The 24,123-nt window shown below is 41.3% G+C and overlaps 1 protein-coding gene across 3 annotated transcripts in view; it reads left to right on the forward strand.

Annotated features, from left to right (window-relative positions):
- The window catches only part of F13A1 (coagulation factor XIII A chain), a 60,136-nt gene extending 46,458 nt beyond the window's left edge, over positions 1-13,678 (forward strand). For all 3 annotated transcript variants that reach the window (XM_053951746.1, XM_053951735.1, XM_053951754.1), the window contains exons 12-15: positions 253-540; positions 4,557-4,717; positions 7,553-7,689; positions 12,191-13,678. In XM_053951746.1, coding sequence (XP_053807721.1) covers positions 253-540; positions 4,557-4,717; positions 7,553-7,689; positions 12,191-12,335 — 731 coding nt within the window. In that variant the 3' untranslated portion in view covers positions 12,336-13,678. The remainder of the gene's footprint in view (positions 1-252; positions 541-4,556; positions 4,718-7,552; positions 7,690-12,190) is intronic.
- Positions 13,679-24,123: the final 10,445 nt, after the last annotated feature.

Below are 24,123 nucleotides of genomic sequence, written 5' to 3' on the forward strand. Positions count from 1 at the left end.
CACACAGAGTAAATCAGTGTAGCTGTATTGATAAGAATTCAGCTACATCAGTTTGTCTGATATGGCTTTAACACCAACTCCCTTGGTAGCTGTGAAGTTCTCCCACTGCTAATGTTACTCCAGGAGGGTTCACTGTCCTCATTTATTTATTTCAGCTACTACAAACTATGGAAGACACACCCTTATGATCAGTAGGTGGGCTAACACTGCACTCCTGTTTCTTTTCTAAATCTGGTTTTCATTCATTCCCAGGCTCAGATGAGGAGAGGCTGGCTCTTGAGACTGCTGTGATGTATGGTGTTAAAAAGCAAAGTATCCAAGATACCACATACCAGCCACAGACAGATGTTGACATGGACTTCCAAGCGCAAAAGGCAGTCCTTGGCAATGACTTTAAAGTCACTATAACTTTCAGGAACAAGAGTCGCAACTCCTACACTGCAACTACCTACTTTTCGGGCAACATAGTGTTTTATACAGGAGTCACAAAAAGTGAATTCAAGAAACACTCTTTCAGCGCAAAACTGGAACCCTCTTCATGTAAGTCTTGCATGGTTGTTTTCTGTGCTCTTAACTGTCACCAGTGTTTCCACCCATGAGTAGAGCCAATTCTAGTAGCCAATGGTAGGATATTCTGTTGGGTATCAGAAGGACCCACTCCCTACCCTGGGCTGGATATCAGGGTCATTTAAAGCTCAGGTTGTTTTCTTTCAGCTGTTTATCCCTGCATAGTGCTCTTTTACACCAAACTGCATGTCTGGGAATGGTTAATTTTTCTTCTTTAGTACAGAAGAAATCAAAGGAGCACAGGTATTAAGCTGCAAGGTATTGTTTTTCCTTTGAATTCCTTTATTTTCCTTAGCAGCATTTTAGCAAGTGAAGGGGAAGTTCTGGTTACACAGGGTGTCATGTACAGAGACAAAAGGGTGTATTTTTTCTCTTACCTGGTAGAAGCTGACAAGTTCTGAGCAGATTCAAGTGAATATCTGGTTTTGGAGGACTGTGTGGTTCAGGATTTCATATGTACAGTGATCTAAAAAGTTTATATAATGAGAATGTGCCATGATGGAGCAGAGACATTTGTAAGCTGGGCAGGAGCGCCAAAGGTGACTTATCTTTACAGATGCAGCATTCACTTTTCCTAGTGCCCTCTGGAATACAGTAGGGAGATCCTGCCTCCCACTTCTCATGAGAGAAGCAGTTCCTGGCAGACTAGCTCAGGACACTGTGGGCAGGTTTTTGTACTGCTCAAAGCAGGGAAGAGGGATGCTTTCCTTTTTAAACTTAGACATAATCTATTTCCTGTCAGCCATCGCAACAGGTGTTTAGGACCAGCTGTACTTCCAAGTGCTACCTAGCAGGCTCTAGCAACCATGTGTTCTCCTGACAGGCCTGTGTCCTTGGTCAGCGCTTCCAGCTCAGCAAAAATGAGGACAATGTGCTCTTACAGAGATGAAGTAGAGGATCCTTCACTTGTGTTCCCTGCTGAGAGAGTCATCAGCCATGACTTTGCCTTCTAAACGCTGCTACTGGGCAAATCAATCCTTCTGAGTGCAGCAGGAGTAGCAGGACTTTGGGAGTCCAAAGGATGGGCCTCCTGAACTGGGTCTGCTGCTAGATCACAGCAATCCTGGCCAACCTCTGAGCTTTCTGTCTTGTCCACCTCATCCCAGCTCAAGAGACAGTGTGAGCCCTCTTTCTTCCAAGAGGACTAGTTTTGTCTCAGTGAGAAGCCTCCATGGAACCACAGCTCCTATCAGGCCACAAAAAATTCCTCTGCTTTCTTTCTCACTTTGAACATCATCTGAAACTGCACATTTTATTTGGAGCTCATTATTCTGCAAAAAGTAGAAGTCCACTGATAAAGATCTACTTGTGAAGGTTAATAAAACTTCTACCTCCAGCCTGTAACAAAGCCCTGAGAGCTACTTGCTGATTCTTTCTAGCTCTGTGGATCATTTGCAGGGGGGCTGGAAATGGGCATTGGGTTCTTCCAATACATGCTATCAAAACACAGCATGAAGGTTTGTAGTGACTTACATCAGTTACTAAATATCTGATCTGAAATACTGCAAAACTTTTTGAGATTTGAATAGGTATAGTAAAAAAAAAAATCAGTTTCAATAGTCTTGGTCTAAATTCCGTGCTGCTTCTTTGATGAGGGAAAATTCAGTCATCTTGTAGGAGAAGTGTATGCTACATTTTCTGGCTGTGATTTGTGCATGGTTCCAGGACTTATTTATGTCTGCTTTTCTATCAAAGGTCTGTGTAGGGCATTACTACCTAAAATACAGCTTCTGCAGTGCTTTGAGGATCACCTGGTTCCTCTCTGCAAGAAATGAAATTAATAGATGTTTAAACATCACTGAGCATCATAATTAATTTTTTTCTAATTTAAATAAATGCTAAGAAAAGAAGCTTCTTGAAATAGTGCTGGAAAGTCTGAATTGAGCAATAGTGAGTGAATGTAGACTGGGGAGAGGCACCTGAAAGAACAGAACCTGGATTTTTATGTATGTGTACCAAGAGTATGTCTCCATCACTGCTTCTGGCCAATGAGACATTTTTAAAGCTATTCCCACTTATCAAGGTGGGAATTTACTTATATCTGAGCTACAGTCATCAATTTGTGGGGCACTCTGTTCTGCGACAGGACAAAATCTCCTCACAAATTACACCATTTCTGAAGGTGATACATTAAATTTAAGCATGAATTCTTTCACCTTTTCCAAGGAAAATAGTACATGTAGAATCAGGAATAGTGTCTGAGCAGGTGGGCAGTGTGAAGGAGGTAGTGTGATTATCTGCAAGTGCATGAGAACAATCTGTCAGGAATGTAATGGGAGAGTACCTTCCAAGGCACCCAAGCAGGATTTTTAGGCTTTGTTCAGGGTGAGAAGTGTATATATATATATATATATATATATATATGACAAAAAATTACAATTATAAACAGATGTATTAAAGGCATTCTTCCAGCCCGAAATACTGAAAGCATGAGGCAAGCTAAGTTTTCAAACAGGAAACTAATGAATTATTTTCAGAATAATGATTAAAGGAATTGTGTGGGTTGAAAACATCTTTGAGGATTTGAATAGCTTAAACCTTCCAGTGCCTTCAAAGGTGCTCCCGGATCTACTGAGTTATATTTAGTTTTCTCTACTTTTTTGAAAAACTATAAGGCAACTCAGTGTTGTGTCTCCCTTGGCTTTCCCAGATGCAGTAAGTGGTACTGACAACTTATCAGCACAACCAGTGCTAAGACAATGGAAGCATATTCTTCTTTTTTTCCTGCAGTGATTAAATTTAAACAGAAAAGTTTCTTTTCTTCCATTGTGAAGTAAATTTCTCCTGGTTTGTAACTAATTTATTTACTTATTTACTTCTCAGATGAGAAATACCTTGCCTGATTTATAATTTACAGTTAAGGGTATTATGGGAAATACTTTTACACAAGGTAAAGAGTGAGAGGGAGGGAGCAGGGGCACATCAAGTAATTTTAAGGCTGGCCTAGTAAATCCAGGTCAGGTGGCCACCAAGGGAATAGCTTTGAAACCAAATCAAAGAACTGGTTTTGATGTGAGTGGATCAAAAGAGCGAAAAGGGGTGAATGTCATTTACCCAACTGAGTTCAATTATCTCAGTGTTACCAGTGTATGTCACAAATGCAAATACAAATAACGGATAACAGTAATCATCATAGGTAACAGATGGGAGATCTTGATGTGTTTACTAGTGTTATAATGAATGTTTATAGAGAGAAGAGCTCCAGGTCTATATATTTTGCCTGGTCAGTTAGTTAGCAGGTCTGATTCTCTGCATCACATTTTCACACCATTGTTGGCCTGGGAATTGCAGTTCAATATAGTTAAAACTAATGATTCCCTCCTTCTCAACTGTCTAGCCTACAGGGACTTGTTCCTTCTGATAATTATTGTCAGAGAGCACGTGAAAGCTCTCTGGAGGGCATGCTGGTGACAGGAGGACCTTCTTGTAATGTTTGCAGGCAAGTCCAGTGTAGAACAAAGGCAGATAATCAGCCATGTCCTGGAGAGCAGGTGATCTCCCAGATAGCCTGCATGGGCTCACACCCCCCGGTTACTGCTCTGGCAGCATCCCTGTGCCAAGAAGACAGGCAAAGAAAGAACAAGGGTAAAATGAAAGAGCAAACATTTACAGGCATGACATGCAAAAGCCAGTTTGGACCTTTGTGTCTTTGTTCCAGCCTTCCTTCTCATTTATTTTGTGGTAGCACCTAGAAGCCTTCAACAGTGACCTGGCCCGTGCTGAGGGTACTGGGCAGAGGCTGTGCACAAACTCAGCCCTTGCCCCTGGAAGCTCACAGCCTAAATGGAAAGAGGGAAAAATTAGAGGAGAAATGGTGTAGTAAAGAAATTAAGTTAGTTTGAGGGAAAAAAAAAATCAAACCCATTCTTTAGCTCAAAAGCCACCTTTTTTCCAAGGCACTTATGTAATTGGCACTGGCCATGATGAGAGGAGCAGTTAGTGATCAGACTGCTTCAGATGCCTTTTTTCTTTCCTGTGTCTCTCCTCAGCCAGCTCTTTCGACATTGTGATCAAATCGAGTGAGTACATGAGTGACCTGCTGGAGCAAGCGTCCTTTCATTTCTTTGTTACTGCACGGATCAATGAAACAGGGAAGATTCTGGCTGTGCAGAAGGCGATAATACTGGAAATTCCCACCCTGCGGATCAAGGTAGCTCAAGGTTGTGATGGAAGGGCTGTGTTCTCTACAAGGGTGTTGCATTGACTTGTGGGGCAAAGGAGTGTGTGTGTTCATGCACATTAGAGCATCTAACATGGACCTTATAGAGCAGTGGCTGGCTGGAGTGTGTGAGGGTGTATAGGTACATTATATACTGTAGAGTGTCCTTGCATTGAAGAGAGAGGCTGACAGAAACACTGGTAGCAAAGAGCTGAAATAATCTCAGTGGAGGAAAGAGGGGAAAATATCTGAGAAAGCTGTAGAAACTCAAAGGGTAAAGCGCGATTACTCACTCAGTCATTCAAGTTCTTTAACTTCTTCAAAAGTCTATTATGTTTAAAGCAACATGGCACAGGGGCCTCTTGCTGAAGAATGAAAAACACTGCTATTGAAGTGATTATGCTGGGAGAGCTTCCACAGGTATTGTGTAAAGTTTCTCCAAACTTGAATGGGCAGCACTGATTCGGGACAATGTCTTGGGACTTCAATTGTTTTGATGCCACTCTGAATGTACTGCCAGTGGTGTTCCCCGAAAATTGGAGCGTTTCTGCAGAGTGGTGTGGTACCTGTGAAAATGGAGAAGAGTAATGTTTGTGATACTACAAGGAGCCAATGTTGTATGGCATTTTTACTTAACTGAGATTAACTTAACAAGCCATTTTAACTGGGATTTAAACTTCTCAATTCATGACCGAGCATCCAAATAAATTGCATTGTTTTCAAAAGCACCAAGCCTTCATCTGCTTTGAATGATGGAATTTGGATCTGCTTTTTTCCTAATACTAGAAAAAAAAAAAATCAGAACACATGTTCAGGAAGCTTTATATAAGCATTAATACAGCTCCATAAAATTCAGGACCTTGAAAGAAATCTAAGTTTACACAACTTTTCCCCTCTATATATTTATTTGAACTAGTGTTCAGGTTTCCATATAATAATTTATGTAGCAACTGCAGCGTTATGCAAAAAAAAACTTTTTTAGAAACGTGGATGAAGACTACATCAAAGTTTGCCAAAAAATCTACTCTGTTTCATGGTCATTAAAAATACCATGATGTTCTGATCAGATAATTGTATTTTCAAACAAAATATTTTTGGTTTACTAAGCATTCCAGTGAGGAGGTAAACAAGACAAGTAAACTCTACTTCAAATACCTATCTTCAATAACCAAATTTTAAAAGTAAAGAATTCTTTCAATTCAATACTTAAACAGAACATCTCTACATCATCTCAGATTTTCAACTTCAAAATAGTTTATCCTCCTTGCTGTTCTGAAGAAAGGATTTTTAGAATAGACTGTTGTCCAAAACCCATGTTTTTGAGTAAAACTTAGTTTTTCTCTTTTCTGTTCCTTTGTGATGTATGAAAATACACTGAAATTTTAAAAGCTGGATTTTTTAAGGGGGAGTGTGTGTGTGTGTGCATGCATGTGTGTGAGCATCTATTGATAGAAGAAATTTTGATTTATTGCTTTTTAATGAAATTTGAGATCGTTTATCCGTTTAGTTTTCTTGTCAAGTCTGTTCAGTGGATGTGATTGGCAGACCAAATTTCTTGATGTGAGAGTGAGAGAGAAGAATGAAAAAATGTTACCTCTCATTATGTCTTCAGATGAACCTTTGATCTTTCTCTGTTGATCTAAGAAGAGTCTCAGACTCAATAGTTGAGGAAATGACACCATATTCTAACCCTGAGATGAGGTTACAAAAATAAGACCAGCAAATATATATGCTGGTCTCAGCTGCAAGTGTGTGACTTTGGGTTGATTTTGAATCACACCAAGTGATCTTAAATGGTCAATTGAAATTAACAGCTTATAGGATCTCTAATTGAGCCAAGACTTCTGAAAATGCCCTTTTGCTGATGTCCTTTTGCACATTCATAGGGCCAAATGCCATTAAGAGCTTAGTTGTGTCTCCTCCTTTACTCCAGTCATTTTACTGTTTTTTTGGCACAGAGTAATCCCTTAGACCAGAGTCTATGCAGCTTTTTGCAAATGTCATACCTCCTTAAACACCACTTTAAATTTATTGACAAGATACTTGATTTTCTTAGTTACCTTTCTCAAAGCCCTTTAAATCAGTTGATGGACCATGACATGGGCTGGAAGATCTGCCAGCCGTAAGTTGAAAACCCATGCCCAAGCAAAACAAGTACACATATTCTGCAAGAAATGCTGAATTTCCAAGGGGATAAAGAATCCCAAGTCCCCATGCATGTAGCTGTTGCTAAAAAAACATTTGTTTGGAGGTTTACTATTTTCCAGCACAAAATGTACTGTTCTTTTGCTTATATAGGGTTTGGAGGAACACTGGCCTTTAGGTCTCCATAGAGCACATGTGCAAGGTTAGAAACCCTTCAGAGCACAAGAAGAAAATGAAAAAGCAAGGGGAAAATGGGCATGACAATTTTGAGAGTGTAACCACATAACCTGGTGTTTCTCATTTAGGGTAAGACCTGCCCTTCTCTTCTGGAGCTTATGTCCTGAGCAGATCCCTTCAGTGCTGGTGGGGAGCCTGAGGAGGGGCACAGAGTCTAGGAGAGAGGCCCCATCAGCTGGACTCACCCTCAGTGGGGCCCTCAGCTCCAGAACTGTACATGCAGATTTCTGGTTTTCTATGGAAATGAGGGCCAGCCTATTGATTTGCCATGTGGTTTGAGGGAAAATTACAATGGGTGGAAAAATGTGCCATCCAACAATTTTCTTCTCACTAGTCTGTCTTTGCCTCATGCTATTTTGCTGTATGCTCTGTTCTTTCGCCTTGCCAGTACTGTGTATCTGTTATTATCGGTTTCTGGTGCATTGTCCTTTCCTTGTCTTGCAGACCAAAGGTGAACTGGTAGCTGGTAAAGAAACGTCTGTGATTGTGGAATTCACCAATCCTCTGAAACAAACCCTGGAGAACGTCATACTCCGCCTCGAGGGACCTGGTCTGCTGAGAACAATAAAAAAGCAGTTCGGGTAGGGAAGAAAGCACAATCAGCTGGGAGTTTGTCCCCTGCTTGCTCACAGTAGGAAGCTCACAAGAGACACTTAACTAATGCTGTGCTGAGTAATTTAATTCAAACACTCTCTCTGTACTTTAAAATCCAATACACTGGGGAGCTATAGGTCTCAGTAGTCAGTCGGGCTATCCAGATTGTGAGAGAATTTCATCTGCTCAGTACTAGGGTTGGAGGAATTGGTAGTGTTTGTGGATAGTTGCTAGTGCAGCCCAAGTTTACTTTTTCACCGTATTACATTATTTTTAGCACTTGGCAATAGCACCTACAAGCTGCTATCACAGAGAAGAAGATTTATCTTGCACTTGAAGTGTTTACTGCTGCTCACTCAGCATGTGCAAATCGAGTCCTGTACTGTTTTTCAGAAAGGGCTTTTCTCTGCTCATGTTAATCATGATTATACAAGACGTTCAGGTACCTCAGATGATCTTTTCAAGCTCATGTCAAGACACAAAATGTGTGTTGTTTGCAGAGCCTGCTGGCATAGCTGCAGCGTGTGTGTGAGGGCACAGCTGCCCTCAGCAGCTCCACTGCACAGGGGTGCCCTGGCACACAGGCATGTTCCCAGCACAGGGCGCTCCCAGATCTGAGGAAAAGAAATGCCACGTTCATTATTCTCAGAGTCACACCTTACACTTGCCGGAGTCTTCCCCGGATTGGGGTGACTCCGGATGGTGGTAAAGTCTCTCCTCCAACCCGTGCCTTCAAAGAAAGACTCAGTAGTCTTCAGTCGTCCGGTCTCAAGGCAGTTTATTGCATATTATCTCAAGGCACACAGACTCCCTGACATTGTCCCTGACTCTGTCTGTCCCCGTCTCTGGCTGTCCCCGTCTCCCTTCCCCGAGGGGTTGGTGCCATCTTTTATATCACACATTACGTATTAGGTGTTTATAGTTTTTTCCCAATGCCTACTACCTATGTTGAACAGTGACTTTCTACTCTAAACCAATCTGTGAGTGCCAACACCACTAAAAACATGGGGAATAGGAAGAAGAAAGAAGGAGGACAGGGCACGCCCAAATCCCTCCATCTTAGAACCTCTGACCCCCGTGTACAAAACTCAGACCCCCCTGTACAAGGCCTAAAACCCCCCTGTACAGCACTCAAAAATCTTACCTTTCACTTTGTGACTACTTCTATTATAATATCTAAACTTTTGTGATTTCTTGTTCTTCCTGCAAGGTTGGTAAATTGTTCCATGGGTCAAGCTCAAGACCACAGGGGTCCCTGGCCGCCTGCCAGGGTCTCAGAGGCTTCTGCCCTGGGCCCAGAACATCCAAGAGTGTCTGAGGGACACCTTGGGTTCCGACAACACTGACATCATGATACCCCTATGCTAGGCAAGTTGTAAATCCTCTTTCCATTTTAGTTCAGTGTTATGAGCTTAGCATGAGCCAAGGGTATATAACAGAGAAACTTGGAAAATTTTGAGGCTATGGGCATCTATCTATCTGGGCTTAGTACTTATCATTACCTGAGCTGATGGTCCCCAGGTGTGTTTAAAAGGAGTTTGAAAAATGGCCTGTGCTTCAGCAGCTGCATAAATTGTCATCATCCTCTGCAGCCGGCAGGGGAGGTCTGATCCTGACAGCACCTGGGACAGGGATAAAAAGATCAAAACCAATCTCCAGAGTAGACCTGACAGAAAAATAACCGTGAAAGGGCAACATACTGTGTTAGCTTTGTGCACATGGTATGTCAGAGGTGCTGCTGAGCATGACTCAGCATGGTCCACAAGAGGTACACAAGTTGTGACAACAGCCCTCATTGCTGCCCAGCTGTGCCAGTCTCCCCTGTTGTTCTGCATCCTTTTAGATCCAAAAGCTGCTGTGGACTGCCCTTGCCTTCAAGGATGCAGAAATTATCAGGTGCTTCAAAGGCACAAGAGTTAGGGGAGAAAAATGACTCATGGAACACGTCATTTTCCTTAGAGTCACCATGTTTTCCCCTTTTCAGTAATGCCCTTGGCAACATTGAAAATGGAAATGGATCAGCTTAGTCATTTTAGGATTTAACTTCTCTGAGATGAATGTATGGTGGAGGTGATACACATGGAGGACAGAGCAAGGGGCAGTTGTAGTTTATTTAAATAATAATCACATTTGTCTCCATGCATTCAAAGTGATAAATGGCTCCAGTGTGGTGATGGCTCAGCATATTATGCAGAATCATTCATCACTGAGTTCTCTCCCAGGAAAATCAGATCAGGGTGGCTTACTCCATTTGAATAGAGAATTAAACACATTCTAGGCTTTCCCCACCCTTTCAACACTTCCCTATTTACCAAGGACTGTTACATATGGGATGGAGCTTTTACAGTTCTATGTGGGGATAAAGTTTTTGGCCTCTGTGTACTTTTTAGGTAGTTTTTCTGTATCACTTGAATAGCTCCAAAAAACTGGTTGTGTGTGACCTAGCTGATACAACATTATTCTGGCAATGTAGTGGCTGGGGGGCTTCAGTCTTTACCATTCATAAAGTCTATATATAGATAAAGATATTGATATTTAGCTATTAGCCTCAGACAGATGAGGAGCATGAGTTATGGAAAAGCCTTTGGCAGCAGCAGTTCTTACTCAGGGCATAGTCTTTGCATGACAAATGAGAATTAACCAGGCAGTGATGGATAGTGCTAAAACGATTACAGCCAAGCATACTTTCACACTAGCAGGTAAGTAATTTTGGGTGTTTCTATATGTCAGAGCTAAACTAGTATTAGCATCTGTAGTGAGAAGCAACTTGTTTTAGAAACAGGACAGTAGAGAGACAGGAAAAGGCATGTTTGGTTTCCCAGCACAGCTGTTGTCTTCCTGCATGTGCACGCACACATACACACACACATATATGTACTGAGATGATAGCACTATAAAACAAAGATGGTAGTGCTATGCTCTCTCACTGGAGCACTGTGAAGCTGTGGCCCAAAAACCTTCATCCTTAGAGAATCTGGACCCCAACTGCTCAAGAAGTGTAGTCTGCACAGCAGACTTGTATCATTACTTCTTCACTTTCCATTCAGATAATCCCTTGCCGATAATTCCCATAAACTCTAGAAGGTATTTTACTTTCTTCAGCAATTGAAGTCATTGGTTTATCATGATTCCTTTTTAGTGGGCATCTGGTGGATGCAAGCAGACCAGCTATGGGGAGCAGAATCTCTCTCATTAATAACAAAGATAAAAAGAGGGAAAACACTTGCTGGAAGAAGTCTGCACATGCTCACATCAAAAATATAATCTTTCTCTGTTTTTTTATTTTTTTTCCTAAAAGTGGGTACATGCCCCAAGGTACCGGTATCTGTGTATGCAAAAAGGACCTGGAATAGCTCATTTTACCAGGGGCAGACTTGCACTGAAACAAATACACAGGTGTGAGGATTCCAGGCTAGCTCATTTAGAGTTAATTAAAGTTTCTTGTCTCGTGGCAGCTTGTGTTAAGCCTGGGCAGACATTTCTGTCCTGACACTGGCTTATAACATGGCACCTGCAAACCAAATCCTACCAGATGAGAATTTGAAACAGTAACTGAAGTATAGGCTTGCTTTGCTCTCACTTTGTACAGGACACTGTAGCCACTGAGATAAGAACAGTGATCTTAGATCTCTTATTTAATGCTGAGGAAAAAAAAAAATTCATAAATAGTTCCCCACTATACTGCTTTGTCCATTGCTTCCTTTGGAGTAGTTGTATCCCAGCACCCACCAAACACAATCAGTCAATAAATATCAGCCTTTAAAATCTGTGCACAGAACCTTGTGAAAGCACTGAGAAAAAACAGAAACCCAATACCTGAGGCTGTCCAGGCATCTTAATTGTAGCAAAAAAATTGAAAATCAAGAACAGTGCAGAATGCTGTTGTTTTATATATGAGTTATCAAGAGTCATACATAATGTAAAAGAGTGACCAACAGGACGCCAAAGAATACTTTGGCTTGTTTGTATGGACATGAAGAAGTCACCTGAAGGGGCCACTCAGGAGATCTGCTGATGCTACCCCTGTGGTAGGGTGATTCAGGGTAGGAGTGACAGAGGGGTTCAGAATCTCATAGGGTTTGCAGGGGAATGACCTGAACACTTGGACTTACTTAACCATGTAAGGAATCACCACCAGGTTATAGGCTATAATAAACAGGAAAAATGGAATTATAAAGTAGAAAAAATATATGTTAGATATAAAGAAGGTCACTCTGAAAGTGATCATGAGAGGAGACAGAAGAAAATGGATTAATTTTGGAAATTTAAAATTAGCCTGAAGGAAAGGCTAGAAAAGGCTTTAACAGGTCAGTTCTGAGAGGAATATAAGATGGAGAGAGTAATTTATATGACATTTATGAGAATGAGTGAAACATAAAAGATTTGAGACATGTTATACTATCTACCTTCAGTTTCTCCAGTTTTGTGTCAGGTTGAGAGCACTGGATGACTGACTGCAATATTGAAACTTCTTTTTTTTTTATTCAGGAGAATCCCAATGAATTCTACATTGACCTGGGAAGTAAAATTTACCCCAATGCGACCAGGTTTAAGGAAGCTGATTGCAAGCCTGAATTCTGATGCTTTGAGGCATGTGTATGGTGAGCTGAATGTCCAGATTCAGAAACCATGAACCAAGGTCCTGCCTTCTTCTCTCATTTAGCTATATTTAAAAATATCTTGGTAAGGGGTGGCTGATGGAGAGGTATAAATCTGCTTATTGTTATTTTGGTCATCCTTCTGCTGAAAAAAATTGATAAAGCAAACTAATTGGTATGACTGCAGGGGGCATAAAAAAAGCACCTGGATGCTGAATGGTTTAAAATTAGCTATATGTAATTAAAGGCAATTCTAGGTCATATTATTCCTGTAGCTCACTTGTATTTATGGTCTTTTGCATTAGTGCTGCAAGGGAATTTGGAAAGCTCCATTTGCCAGAGTAATCTGAACTTAAGTTTTAATTAAGGCCTGGTATTTCACTGAAAAAAGAAGGGAAAAAAATAAAGAACCCAGTGTTATAAATTCTTAGACTGAATTACACAATGTTATGGTAGGTCATTCAGGCTGCAATAGAAACAGGTATTTCTAGCTAAAAGGGTCTGCTTTATGCTACAAATTAATAATGTTCTGGTGCGTGCAGAGATCACTTTGCTGGAAGCATCTCTTAGGATGTTTTATCTCCAGAATATTCTCAGCCCCTTGTTTTGTCTTGCAGCTTCCCTGTGCTTTTTCTCCTACTCTGTCTTGTGTGCAGGCAAGCATACAGACTCACTTCTTACCCTCATCAGACCCCATATGCAGTTGTATGCTGTTCCTCTACTTTGCCGGGCAAAAATCCAGAGTTTCTCTGCCTCTGCTCAGACTTTATCCCACAAAACCTGCACTTGCTGGTCATATCTCTTGTGTAAGATGTGTTCTCTCTTCACCCTTCTCTGTCTTTTTTCCTGTCCTGAACCTACCCTGTAGATCCATCTCCCACATGAGTGTGTCAGGAGATGCCTTCCTTCCCTTCTGCTCCTCTTGTTGCTGCACATTGCCTGCGGTACCTCCTGCAAGACCTGTAAACAGATGTTAAAGTGTTGGGAGAGGAGAAATGCAGCTGCTCTTTTTACTGAAGTGTGGGAAACAAAGCAAAAATTCATACCACCTCATATCGTATAGAAGTACCCCAGGATCCAGGAAAACCAGATTTTTGGGGGCTTTCATTTCAGGAATGGACACATCCTTATTTTATACAGCTTATGTGACCACATCAGAAACTTGGCCATGTCAAAGTCCTGTGGGGTAAAGAGACTGAACAATGTGTTATCAGGGCAAGGTGACACTCTCTGTTGGGTAATTAAGCAGTCTTAACAAGCTCTACATCTTCTAATAAAATTATCTATTTTGTGCTCTTGCATATAAACCTGCTTTCTATTCCAGGCATTTTATAAATACACTGTAATAAGAATGCAAAATAAAGTGTGTCTGATTACACTTGTGTGTTGTGTTCTGTATTTTGATCAATTACTTCTACATAGCAGCACTGTAGACACCAGTTGCTGTGTCTTCACTGTAAAAATTTTTAAATGCACGTCTGAGCCATGTGTCTTTTTTGGTGCTAAGGAGAAACTCTTACAGTTATTTAAATGAGACAAATAACATTACAGGCTATTTTTTAACTGTTTTCCTTTGGTTTTCCTTCTGTTTCAACAACTGGCTACCTAATGAATTGGAGAAGGTGATGATTTCCAGAGAACATCAATAGTGCTAGGAAAAAGAATCCCTGGAATTTGTTTTAACTTGTCAGAGGCTATTTAAGGCACCAGTTTGCCCCTAATGAAACCTTACCTATGTCCCATTTTTAAGGAATGCTTCTCTCAGCCAAATATTTCAAGTCATTTTACTAACACACATTAAGCTGAATGACCTTTGCCAGGAGACAGGAAGAATTATTATCTTTAGTTTATAGAGGAGTATATTGAAGCAAAGTGATGGCTGGGAACAGAGACCAGGAATGTCAGCAGCCCTTGGCACCACCAGCCTGCTCACTGTGCACTGAGATGCTCACAAAAATCTAAGGAAAAACTGAGGATGGCCTCTAGGATTTCAGGCACTCACCAGCCCATGAATGGGCTGTCACATGTAACACAGGTGAAACCTGACTGGAAGGAGTGCTGTGATTGCACTTTATGTACACATAGGGTGTGATCAATAAATAATGAGGACAGATTGGCAACCTCAGACTGGGAGAAGCTCTGAACCTGAAAAGAGTTACAGAGTTCAAACCTCAGCTGAGGATCTTTTTTGAGTGGGCTGAGCTTGGGTTCTCCACACAACCATCACAGCTCAGAGATGCACTGAGGAAGAAACAGTCCAAAAACAGAGGCAGAACTGAGACTTCCACAGTTCTCACAGTCCAGCAACTCAGAGATGCTAAATGCAGACAAGTCACTCCTGAAGCAAACCTCATTTGTTACCAACTTGTTACATCCAAGCTGTGGGGCAGGTTGCTCCAATAGCCATCAGTTTGTCACATTCCAGATCTTGCTATGATCAAAAGGAATCATATCTTACAGGCAGGCCTGGGAAGAATATATTGCTAGTCTTGTTAAAGATAATTTAATCATAGAATTATTAGTAGCTGAAATAACTAGGATGGTATTATATTCTTGTATCTTTAATACAATGATACTAACATTTATAGTCCAAATTATATTAGGTAAAACTGGTACACAAACTTTATAACATACTCTGCTTTCTTTGCTTTTTAATGCACCTCTGCACTGCCCCTGTGATATCTCCAGTCTGGGTGGGGGCATGTGTAACAGCAGGTCACCAGTGTCCCAGGTCCTCCACCAAGCGGAGTCTGATATTAGTGGGGAGAGTTTATCTTCCTCTTCACTGGGGTAAGCACAACAGAATTTTTTTTCCTTGTCACCCTATGATACATCAGAGGCCATTTTTACAGACTTCTTGTACACTCCACAACTTGTTCTTCTTTTTTATTGATTCAGCTCCACAGTAGATCCCAATTTGCTACATGATGCATTTTACTTGTGTTGAGTACTCATTATTTGGTCTCCTTTGTTACATCTAGAATTTTTCTTACCTACCTCCTAATGTTACGCCCTTTGACAACCACTTATTAACTACTGGTGAGCTGTTTGTAGCCTGAGGCCTCCCATATCATCCTACACCTGCACTGTCAAGGCCCCTGCTGCCATCCCGTCCTAGTGAACCTTTATGCTGCATTTTATTTTGAGGTCATAAATAGTTTATTCTACCAGGAATAACTGCCAGCACTTACTGTCTACTAGTTACAAAAGGACATACAGCAACAAGAATTTCACCGTGCAATTGGATAAAGCACAGCAAAAACTAAGAGAAAGCCAGTAATAGATACCAGGGCATTAGATAATTGCTCTTACAGATAAAAATCTTGACAAGCCCTGGTGCCTGTGCTGCTGGGTTATCACCAAGCTGTGACCTTTCTCAAGCAATGGCAGCATTTGATTTGTCCTTGTTTTTCCCAAGGAGAAGGCTGTGGCTGCTGGTGCTAACTTCTGAATTTGAGTGATGGCACAGCAGAGGAAGACAATGAAAGACACCAAATGAGAGGAGTGGGAAAACCAGAATTAATATCCCCATTCTGAAAGAGGAAAGTCTAAAGTATACAGTAAGGGTCAATGGAAGGAGGGAATTGTCTTGTATATTGGAGCCAGCATGATAGCTGGATGAGTAAGGGAGAGATGAGTGTACCCTCTGAGGAGATCCAAGCTGGGCTCAGCCTTTTCCATAAGTCACCTGCAGCCCAACTCAAACAGGGTTGTGCCTGTCTGGTCAACGCAGGATTAGTCTGGGAATAAAAGGGACCCCTTGCAAACACTCACGCAGCTCCTGCTTGGGTTTTGGCTACCACAGAGCGGGCACAAGGCCCTGATGTGTGCTGGAAGCACCACTCAAAGCCACAACAACACACAGGCGGGACATGATTGAAGGGGAGGGGAGGAGGTCATTGTGCAGCTGCCATCACCTGCAGCCGTAATCCTGGGGTATTGGTTGTGTGACTGTTTCCTCAGAATCCACTAACTTATGGAAATGGTGTACATCAAGCTTCCAAGCTGAAAGTTATAAATACATCAGCTTACCCAAAAATCTTCTGCAGTGGATCCAACAGCAGGCAGATTGCTGAGATATTTTTGCCTCCAGGTGTGAAACAGGGGACACCCACAAAGTGATGGGGGAGGAAGAATGAGCACTCTCACTGTCTACTAGGTAACTAGTTTGTTCATTGCTGTGTGAGTTGTGAGATATGAATAAGAGAACTGCAAGTTGGAAACATCATTAATTAAGTGATGAGTAAGTGAATTGCCATGTTAGACTAGTTTCTGCAAAGTTTGAAGCGTCTGTTTTCTTTCCTAGTGTGTTCATAGAATAGAGTTTAATTTACATATTATTTTTAGTACATTTTCCTGTAATTTCACGGAATTTCAATCCAAATGCATCATGACAACCCTAATGGAAGGAGTGGAAAACATCTAGTCTAGTGAAAACTGTAGTAGCAATGAGTGGTGTTGCTGATCCAAGTATTTTGCTTATGGAACAGGAATATCCTGGCTGGGCACAAATGCAATGTAGAATCTCTGTTTAGTAGCTTTGGTGGCTCTTTCTTTTGTGATCTTTGAGAATTTCCTTAGATTTTCGCATCTACCAAGGCAATTCCAAGTGTGTTATCAACAGATATAATCAAACATCTCGATTTAATTTGAACCTCATTCTCCCACTGACCTCCTTTGACATCCTGTATCTCTGGTACTGGGAGAATCAGAGAGACCGTCTTCCCTCTCCAACATGTGACCTATAGTTTCATAGACTTCTGAACTGCATTTCACCCACACCACATCTTCTTCAGATTTAGGAGTTCTACCTCAGTCATTTTGTGCATGCAAACTCTTCCATGCTTGTAACCAGTCTTGTTTCTCTCCTCTGAACTTCTCCCAACATTATGTCACTTTCAGTACCATTTAAACACAGCAGTTTTAAGTATCTGCCTTTTGAAAAGACACTGCTAATGAGTGAGTGGCCTACCTTTGTAGGGAGAATGTGGGTCTCTTGGGACCCAGATTCATTAAGTTAAACATGGACTCAACTGTGGCTGAAAGAGATTCAAAACCTGCCCTTGTTGCAAGATCTGTACCATAAAGGTTGAACACATTTTGTGCGTTTGCATGCATTGTTTCATGAAATACCTCTATTCTGTCATAGAAGTGTGACTGCCCTTGAAAAGACCACCGGTCATCTTTCTACAGCAGTGTATGAACAGTAAGTAGGGCATTAACATTTGAAAACCAACTGATCTCTTTCATCACTATGCAGATTCATAGGATTATGAGATGTACTTAAATGTTATCTGCATGCTGCTCTTCTTCAAAGTAAATATGTCTCAGAATCTCTGTGGTTGTATGGTGCTCTTTGGGTTGTTTTATCTGACTACAAAATTCCTCTGCTTGGAAATAACCTGCAGTATAATAGTGAAATGCTGCTGTGAACTTCAGACATCTGCACAGGAAAAAACTCAGAGACTAAGGGGTAAATCCAGTGAGCTGTAACTTAATTTTAACATTCTTCAGCTATATTTGCATTAGTAAGTTTTACAGGAACAGATCTTTAGAGTGAAGCCACTGGCACTGAGTTCCCAATAGCTACACTGTATTTTGGAGGGTTTATATTAGACTTGCCATCTCTGGTCTGAATGGCTGTGAGTCCTTGGAGAGCCGTTTGTTGCACTCTTCAATTCAATCACTCATCACTCTTCAATGAACTCAGATAAAACTAAGCTGATACAATGTGTGTTCTTAGATCACTGTGACATGAACTAAAACACTGTAAACCATTTTTTCAAAAACATGTTACTTGTCAGAAGATGTGAGGGATGGTCAAGAGCTCAACATCTGTGACAGCTGCATGGCAAAAATCTGCCTGGGCGATGTGATCTGAGAGCATCGAAGCATTCACTCTCTGTGTAGGTGTACTGCTACAAAAGTTCTCACATCACTGCTGCTCACTCCAACAGGAGGTACAAAAAGTGCACCTTCAGAAGTAATGGTAAGAATGTTTGGTAGTCCAGCTTTAAAAAATTCTCTAGTCTCCCACAGGTCTGGTCTTCTATCAGTGGGAATTGGTGGTGCTCTCTCCAGAGTGGCACACTAACACTGTGTGATCCCTAGAAGTATCTTTATGCTGATCTAGCTGTACCTGTGTTTGTACCAAGATGCATGCTTTGGGAACTGTTAACCAAATTTAACCAAATACTGTGTACTTCACTAGTGATGCACACTGCCTCCAAATCCCCTTTGCAGCTGGAAAAGTTTGCCCTGCTGTTTGCTTAAAAGTTTGTTGGGTTCATTGTCCTTTATAGAACAAACAAGTTGAGCTAATTTGGGAACTGTTATAAAGGTATGTTCCAAAGCCTCTGCTGCCTAAACAGTTTCATTTGTAGGAAGACATTTTCCTTTACTAAGATAAGCTTTGCACAGGGCCATTATAAACCCCACTGCAACATACTGATGAATTATTTTCTGCCTTTCAGCTGGTTTAAGTTAGGTAGCCACAGTTTTTGCAGTATAAAACAATACTTTGTGCTCCAATCAGCTAGTTCTGGAAGAGCTTTTAAGTAATAAAACCTATTCCCAAAGCTCTGTTGACCTCATCAGCATTACTGGTGCCCAAGAAAAAAAAATACCTTTGCGTTCAGAGACTCAGCAATGGGGAAGTGTCATCATCAAACTGCAAATTAACTTGCATCCAACTGTGGTTACAATTGAAAATGTGAGATTAAGTAAATGGGGAAAGCAACCATTTTGAGGAAAAGAAAAAAAAAAAAAAAACAGACTTTAGACAGGGGGTGTAAGAATTGAGGAAAATAAAAGAACATCTACATGTGATTTTTACATATTTAGAAACTGAGTAGCAGGAAACAAATACACCTAGGGACAATTTTGAGGAAGAGAGGCAGAAGAGGCTATATCTAGAACAATATGGATATGCCAGCAGGAAAACTGATTATGCCACTCTTTTCTGAATCTGTAATTCCTGTCACCAAGTGGATCTTGGTTCCTTTACAGCACTGCTTAAACAAACAGGGGACAAATATGTCTCTCCCTGCAGCACAAAAGGGACTTTATGTCTCAGACCCCTTCTTGGGTGCTTTTCATCCACAGCAATTTGTTCAGCCTATATGTCTCTTTTGCACAAAACCTGTACCTAGAAAATAGGTGTTTAGAAACAAAGCGTAGACTAAAATGATAATGATGGTGGGCCACAGCTGCAGGCTAAAAGTTTCCAAGATTTTAGCATCACATTACCCCTGATTCTGTCTGCTTTGTCCACAGCTGGTAGCTCTGGCTGGACATGTCCCAGCATGTAAAAACACTCAGGGAATTTTTTCTTTCTAGGCATGTGCCTTACCCTACTAGTGCTGGGTCAATATAGAAGACATTAGCAGATGACAAAGCCAAGTGCTCAGAAACAAGAATACATGATGGAATACTAAGTCAGCCCCTTTGCAGGGTGGTCATCACCACTGTATAGACCAATTACACACTTTTTTCAACAGGAATAGTCTCTCCCTTGGCCAGGATGGATGGTGAGGTTGGGCAGGAAGGACTGTGATCTGAGTGCAGCCCCTGCCTGTTGGATCTCGGTGTCATTCCTGCAGGACTGGGGGAAAATGTAGTGGATAAGGGAAGGGATCAATGGGAGAACAAGATGAAGGCCATCACTATTTAGGTTGTGTGTACCTTCACTGGCAATGCACTCCTCTGGTGATGGGCTGGTGGGTCTCTTTGGGATGAGCAATCAGCTCTTTGTGGCTCTGGGAGACAGATTGCTGGCACAGGGCTCCTGAATACAGAGGTAGCCAACCCATTGGTGTGGGAGAGGCTAATGAGGGTCACACGTCATTGAATGTGGCAGGGAGTGTAACTCCAAAAATCGGCTGTTAATTGAACATCTCAGTTTTCTGGGAGACTTTGGGTTTCCCATCACCCTGTATGTTACAGAAAGATGCAATCATTGTATGCAGCAGAATGCCCGTGAAGAAAATCTGCTTTCTGAGTAGGGCTTGAAGTGGGTGGGAAGAGCAGGACAAGCTTGGGTCAAAGTGCTCCTTGACCCCTTACCCCAGTCCTTTCTCTGCTTCCTTGGCCTTGCTGAATTTAGGGCAGAAACTTGAGACACATCTCAGAGCCCACAAAAGCAGGGGATGTCATAGAGCTGAAGGGGAGAAGGCAAAACTCCTGGCCAAGATTCAGGGTATCTGTGGTCATTACACTGGTGGTGGGATCCCCCCTTTTGAAACATCTGTGGCAACAAATGCTTGGGGCAGGATGTCTGTGCTAGCAGCTTGAGAGTGGGAGTATCCCATGCTGCTTTCAGTGGGGCTAGAGTGGCTGAAGTGATGGGCCACTGCAGTAACCAAATTTACAATGACTTAATTGTCCAGTTCTTATATATACTTTTTTAATGATTTGTTGTATTAATTGATGCTGCATGTCTGGGCAGTTGAACATTTTTATCTTCCAGTAGGATCAGGGCTTTCAGGAAAATCATAAGCCCCACACTGAGCCTACCAGCTCGGAGCTTTGGTGCACCATAAACCAAGGTAATGGAGTTGAAGGCTGGAATTAAAGGCTGATGTGGCTGGGAGGTAAGACAGATAAGTTTGGTAACTGCCTATACCAGCAGATACCAGAAATCCGTTCTGCTCCCCTTTGCTTGGCCCCATTGCAGTCCTTGGTGAGAGGAGAGAGTTTTGACTTTGTTCTTCACCTCTCCATCCCTTGAAAAGAAAATAATACACATGAGGAAACACCAAATAATAAAAGATAATGGTAGTTTTCCTCTACCTTTTTTTTTTATTTGTTGTGCTTCATTACTTTTGAGCTGTATTGTTGATGTCTGGCTGGATTACAGTAGATCCATTTACTATTGCAATCCACCCTAATAGATTCCTAGTAAAGGGCAATGGGCAATGAAGTCAGGTCCAGGAGCTCTTCCTAGAGTACACCAGAAAAGATAAAAAAATAACACAGAGAAGAGCAGGTAAATCTTCCTCAGAAATCTGGTTGATGTTTCTCTTCTTGTCACATGTATTGACTTCAGGAGATTTCCAAAAATTAACTGGAGAATCAAGGGGAATAATGGGAATAAAGTCAGAGAACCCAAATAAGGACCATAGGTCCATACTATAGGATTTAACTGAACCCATTCCTGAAGCCAGAGAAAGGGGAAAACACTTCTGAGGTCAGTCATTTGCCAAGGGAGGCAATTATGTCAACCAGATAGAGCTGGTGGATGGTGATTCAGGATAAAGTATCTCTTCACTTGATTTTTGGGCAGCTTTGCGCAAGTCTGTTCTCCATTTTTCCTGGGACAGGAAGAATAAACAAGCTTCAAATTAAAAACTGTATGATGATCAAAAAGTCATATGGTTTTTTTTTTTTTTTCCAAAGACTTGACATGGGCTATGGATTAAAAAAAATATATATATAAATCAGAAACATGGTATTATCACTCCAGGTTATTATGAATCCTGTATGTAATGTAGAAGTAGACAGAGGAGTTAAAGTTATTCCACATGTAACCTCTCCAGCAACAATCATCCCAGATGGTTGCTTCCAGTGAGAGTTGATTTGAAGGGAGATACAGGGCTGTTGTTCAAAGGTAACGAATGAAAAGTGCACTGCTCCTGCTGACTCCAGTGAAAGCACATGGTCCCTCCCAGGAAGAGTCATGTCTTACCAGAACACATACAAGACCACAGATAATGTGCCAGCTTTTAAAAGAATCAATATTAACTATGTTTTGTTGTGTTGTAAAGGCAGGTTAAAGTAATATCTAAAGCAGATGCTGTGTCAGGGTTGGACCGGCTTACATCAGGTCTTGATTTGACTTTGTGCTTTTTATTGACTAAAACATACTATTTGATTGCAACAGTGAGATCTACTTTTAATTAGCCCAAGTTGGATGCTTGTATCGTGGGTCTTTGATAAATTTACTTTGATACTAGTGCAAATGCTGAACGCATCATTGCTGTGTCATCTTTGACTCAGAAATTTCTCTTGAGAAGAACATCAATTGAGCATTTCTGTGTGTCAAGCACAGTAAATCAGCATCCCCATACTCCAGCCAGGTTTTCTCATTTCACCAGAGACCAGCATTTTTACTACTGCATCAGCCTTGAAAACACTTTTCACCTGTTTCCTCTCTCAACACTTCTGTAAGTAATCTTAAGCATCTCTCTACAGTGGAGGCTGATCCAGAATGGCTCAGAGTGATGTGGAACAACACAGTAAGACAATTTTTGGCACCTAGAAGTACATACAGTGATGTTTTGATGACTCTCACTCAAAATTAGCCACAGTTCTACCTCCTTAAAAGCTTGTTTCATTCTATTGCCACAGTCTTGGTGGTTTACTACTACCTCTGAGTCAGTCACTTCAGTTGATAATGGTTCTAAAGTATTGCCTACATTTTTCCCTTTAAACTTATCCACTGATTTTTGAAATATTAGCACATATACAGGTTGTTGATGTGAAAATTAATCAATTTTTGTGGTAAAGTACATTACATAGCCTGTAGCCTGAATGTTAAACTGGTCCCCTGGAATTTGATGGGAAGATCTGTAATAGTTTTGGTCTGAGCCTAGCTCTGTTTGACTCAGTAGCCTTGAGTACATTATTGAGATCCCAAACAACTCAAAAAAACAGGCACTGAAGTGTAAAGGCAAGAGCACCAGAAACCCAAGGGCCAGTGCTTCTCTCTTGCCACCTCTTCATTGCAAAACTCTTTCCCTGCAGTTCTTTTATCTTAGAAGGTCTTCCAAATATTTTCATTTAAATGCTTGGGCACCATCAACCAGAATGCCCTCCAGATCTCCACACATGCATTACACACATGCGCACGCATGCTCACCTTCAGGCATCTTCGAAGCACTCACTTATCCAAGGATGTTGAGCCCTGGCCCCTTGGAATGTATCAAATTGGTAAGAAAGTGGCTTACATTTTTTTAAATGCCTATTCATGAATGTGTAAAGGGCTTTCCAAGAGCTACTGTGAAGAAATAACCTAATGTTTCACATGGCAATAATCAGGCTAAGGGTTCATAGAAGCAATCACAGGATCTGACCACTTTCTACAGGGTTAATATTTTTCTGATAACTCCAGTCTATACCATGGCCTTTGCTGATCATTCTTTCTTTTTCTCTGCAGTGCACTTGTCACAGAAGTCCCTGCCCAATCTCTCCATGTGGGCCCAGGGGTACACTTAAGTACTCCTTGCATGAGAATTATCATCTTGGGATGGAGTCCTTTGGGTTTGGTGCTCATTTGCTGAATTCCCTGCGCTAGCAAACATAATATGCAGAATTCTTGCCTGTGCTTTAAAGACCTGCTTACATCTTAAAAATAACTTTTTAGAAAACAATTCTCCTTTACCTTTCCCCCTAAGCCAACTCACTCATGTCCTGAGTTATATATATCTTTTTTCTTTATGCATTCCTAATAATGGCAGTGGTATTTTACTGGGAAAAGCTTCTTGGTTGTCAACAATTCCTCCTCTCCTGCAGCTAATTTCCTCATTGGGATCACAATTCTCTGCAATATCTTCATTGATTTCTTCTGCAACTGTTAATAAAACTTAGTTCTTTATACATAATTATCTGTAAATGTAAACTGGCAGGATTTTAGAAAGTGACTAGATATCTCTACAAGTTCATGCTGCAAGAAAGCTTATTTTCCTAGAGAATATTCCTCTGCCTTCTGAAAATAAGTTTTGCCCTCTAAAGTGGTTCAGGCTGCATGCCCATAATGAAGCTACCACGTACACACCACTCACTGGCCTATGAGCCTGTGTGGAGCTTCATGTCCAACTCGGCGCG

Source organism: Vidua chalybeata, chromosome 1 (assembly GCF_026979565.1).
Source record: "Vidua chalybeata isolate OUT-0048 chromosome 1, bVidCha1 merged haplotype, whole genome shotgun sequence".
Classification (NCBI taxonomy): domain Eukaryota; kingdom Metazoa; phylum Chordata; class Aves; order Passeriformes; family Viduidae; genus Vidua; species Vidua chalybeata.